The 2500-nt window shown below is 43.9% G+C and overlaps 1 protein-coding gene across 1 annotated transcript in view; it reads right to left on the reverse strand.

The window, feature by feature from the left end:
• ccm2l (CCM2 like scaffold protein) overlaps window positions 1-2500 on the reverse strand; it is a 20498-nt gene that overhangs the window by 4209 nt on the left and 13789 nt on the right. The window contains exon 9 of the mRNA XM_078255903.1: window positions 2075-2213. Within this exon, the coding sequence (XP_078112029.1) occupies window positions 2075-2213 (139 nt within the window). The remainder of the gene's footprint in view (window positions 1-2074; window positions 2214-2500) is intronic.

The raw sequence follows: 2500 nt of genomic DNA on the forward strand, positions 1-2500 counted from the left end.
CCAATCATTGATGATGTGTGTGCAATGCATTGTGGGAGGGACTTGGAGGACTGAGACAGAGAATATAACCTTACATTTTATTTATGAATCTGCTCTTAGGAGACAATGTGTGATAAGTGATGCACAAAACATCCAGAACTTTCATTTTAAACCACTATGCGTAGGAATTGACAGACATTTTTGACAGCGGCGACCTCCTAGTGGTAATATATAAAAAGGTCCCATGTGGCTGAAATGGTCACGTTATTGAATCTATTGATTCGTGTACTGAACACTTTAATGTCGTCATTTTCGTGTGGTGAGCATGAATTTTAAAGTAATGTATTTCAATGGGAAGCATATTTCGTGATCACAGAACGATTACGGTAGCGAGTAGTATTGATAAGGCGGAAATCCGCGCAGGGAGGTTGGTCGGGGTGGTGGATGGGTCAAACAACACAGGACTTTCACCCGGAGACCGAGTATCGCGTCCCACGTGTTGCAGTCCTTTCCGCGTTATTCTCTTCCTAACCACAACCGTCCCGTTGTTGTCGGTGTCTCCTGTGTGTGACGGTTACTTTCCCCGTTCTTCTTTTCCTAACCATAACCGTCCCGTTGTTGTCGCCGGCGTGTTGCGTTTCATTTCCCCGTTGTTGCGTTTCATTTCCCCGTTGTTGCCTTTCATTTCCCCGTGGTTGCCTTTCATTTCCCCGTGGTTGCCTTTCATTTCCCCGTTGTTGCCTTTCATTTCCCCGTGGTTGCCTTTCATTTCCCCGTTGTTGCCTTTCATTTTCTCGTTGTTGCCTTTCATTTCCCCGTTGTTGCGTTTCATTTCCCGTGGTTGCCTTTCATTTCCCCGTTGTTGCCTTTCATTTCCCCGTTGTTGCGTTTCATTTCCCCGTTGTTGCCTTTCATTTCCCCGTGGTTGCGTTTCATTTCCCCGTTGTTGCCTTTCATTTCCCCGTGGTTGCCTTTCATTTCCCCGTGGTTGCCTTTCATTTCCCCGTTGTTGCCTTTCATTTCCCCGTTTTTGCATTTCATTTCCCCGTTGTTGCGTCCCCCAGAGCAGCCCAGTGTCATGGCAGTTCGTGAAATGGTCATGTTCGAAAAATCGTGACCTGTACACGACATAAACGAGCAAATCGTGACCTGTACACGAATAAATAAATCAAAATAACGTGACCATTTCACAAACTGGCGTGAGACCGCAGGAACACATGCTGCTCCATTCATTTTCAAAAGAATTGTCCAATTTTTCTACAAACAGAAACGTTAGTTCCAATTTGAATATTCCTCTCATGGCATGTTCCCACTCATGCCCTCTAAAAAAATTATTTATAAAAATTATCAATCAAAAAAAAAAAATTGATCAAACCACTACCTTGATTCTATTTTAGCGTAATCTTAGTTTGTTTATTAAGTGATTTTTATTTATTAATGAGTTTAGGATGTAGGCCATTCTGATATATATGTCCTACCTGACAGAATGAGCTACCCTTCTTTAAAGAAAGTAGTGGGGAACATTGAAGAAATAAAATAAGTGGGGATAGGAATATTACACATATTAGGTTTGGAGGCCTAAGACAAACATGACAGAAAAAAGGTTTTCACTGACTGCAATGCTATTTAAATGGTATTTGCAGTACTATAAGTACAATATCAGTATAACATACAGTAATGGGAAGACACTGAAGGACATCTATGGGAACCTGCACGAACTCTGTTTGTTGTTTGCTGTATGTCTGGTTTCTTCCTCCTACCCCGTTCATAATCACGATTGTGCAGCAGCACACTGAGCATGACAGGGCGTGTGGAGAAAAACACCACTCTGTCTCTCTCTCACTCGCTCACAAACAGGAAGTTGTGGTTTCCTCAGTGGAAGTGGGTCCGAGACACACACATACTAAAGACAGTCACACATACAGTAAACTCATCTGCGCGCACGCACGCACACACACTTTACCACAATACCAGCATAACTAGTAGGTCGTGGTTTCCTGCAGAGTTTCAGTTAGTTACAGTAATGAGCTGTGTGTGTGTGTGTGTGTGTGTGTGTGTGTGTGTGTGTGTGTGTGTGTGTGTGTGTGTGTCTCACCCATCAGCAGGAACTTGCGGTTGTCACCATACAGTTGTAGCAGCTCGGAGCAGAAGTGGTCAATGTTTGATCCCAGTCTGTATTCTCTCAGCAACACGGCAAAGTGCTGCAACTCCACCGGAATCAGCTTGTTACGCAGCTAAACACGCAAACAAGAAACAAGAAAACAAAAGTACAAACATATGTAAAGATGGCTCTCCTTCTTCCTCTTCTTCCCTCCTCCTCCTCCTCCTCCTCCTCCTCGTTGTCGTCCCCTGTCTCTCCCTCTTACTCCCCTTGCTCTCTGTCTATTGTTGGCATCCATCAAAACAGGTAATCTGACCTTTGACCTATGTATAGGCCTATAGTAAAGCAGTGATTGGTTAGCGTTCAGTTATGACGTAATGTGTTCGCACATGTGAGGAGTGTGTGTGTGCCCTGGTACAT

This window comes from Sander vitreus, chromosome 7 (assembly GCF_031162955.1).
Source record: "Sander vitreus isolate 19-12246 chromosome 7, sanVit1, whole genome shotgun sequence".
Taxonomy (NCBI): domain Eukaryota; kingdom Metazoa; phylum Chordata; class Actinopteri; order Perciformes; family Percidae; genus Sander; species Sander vitreus.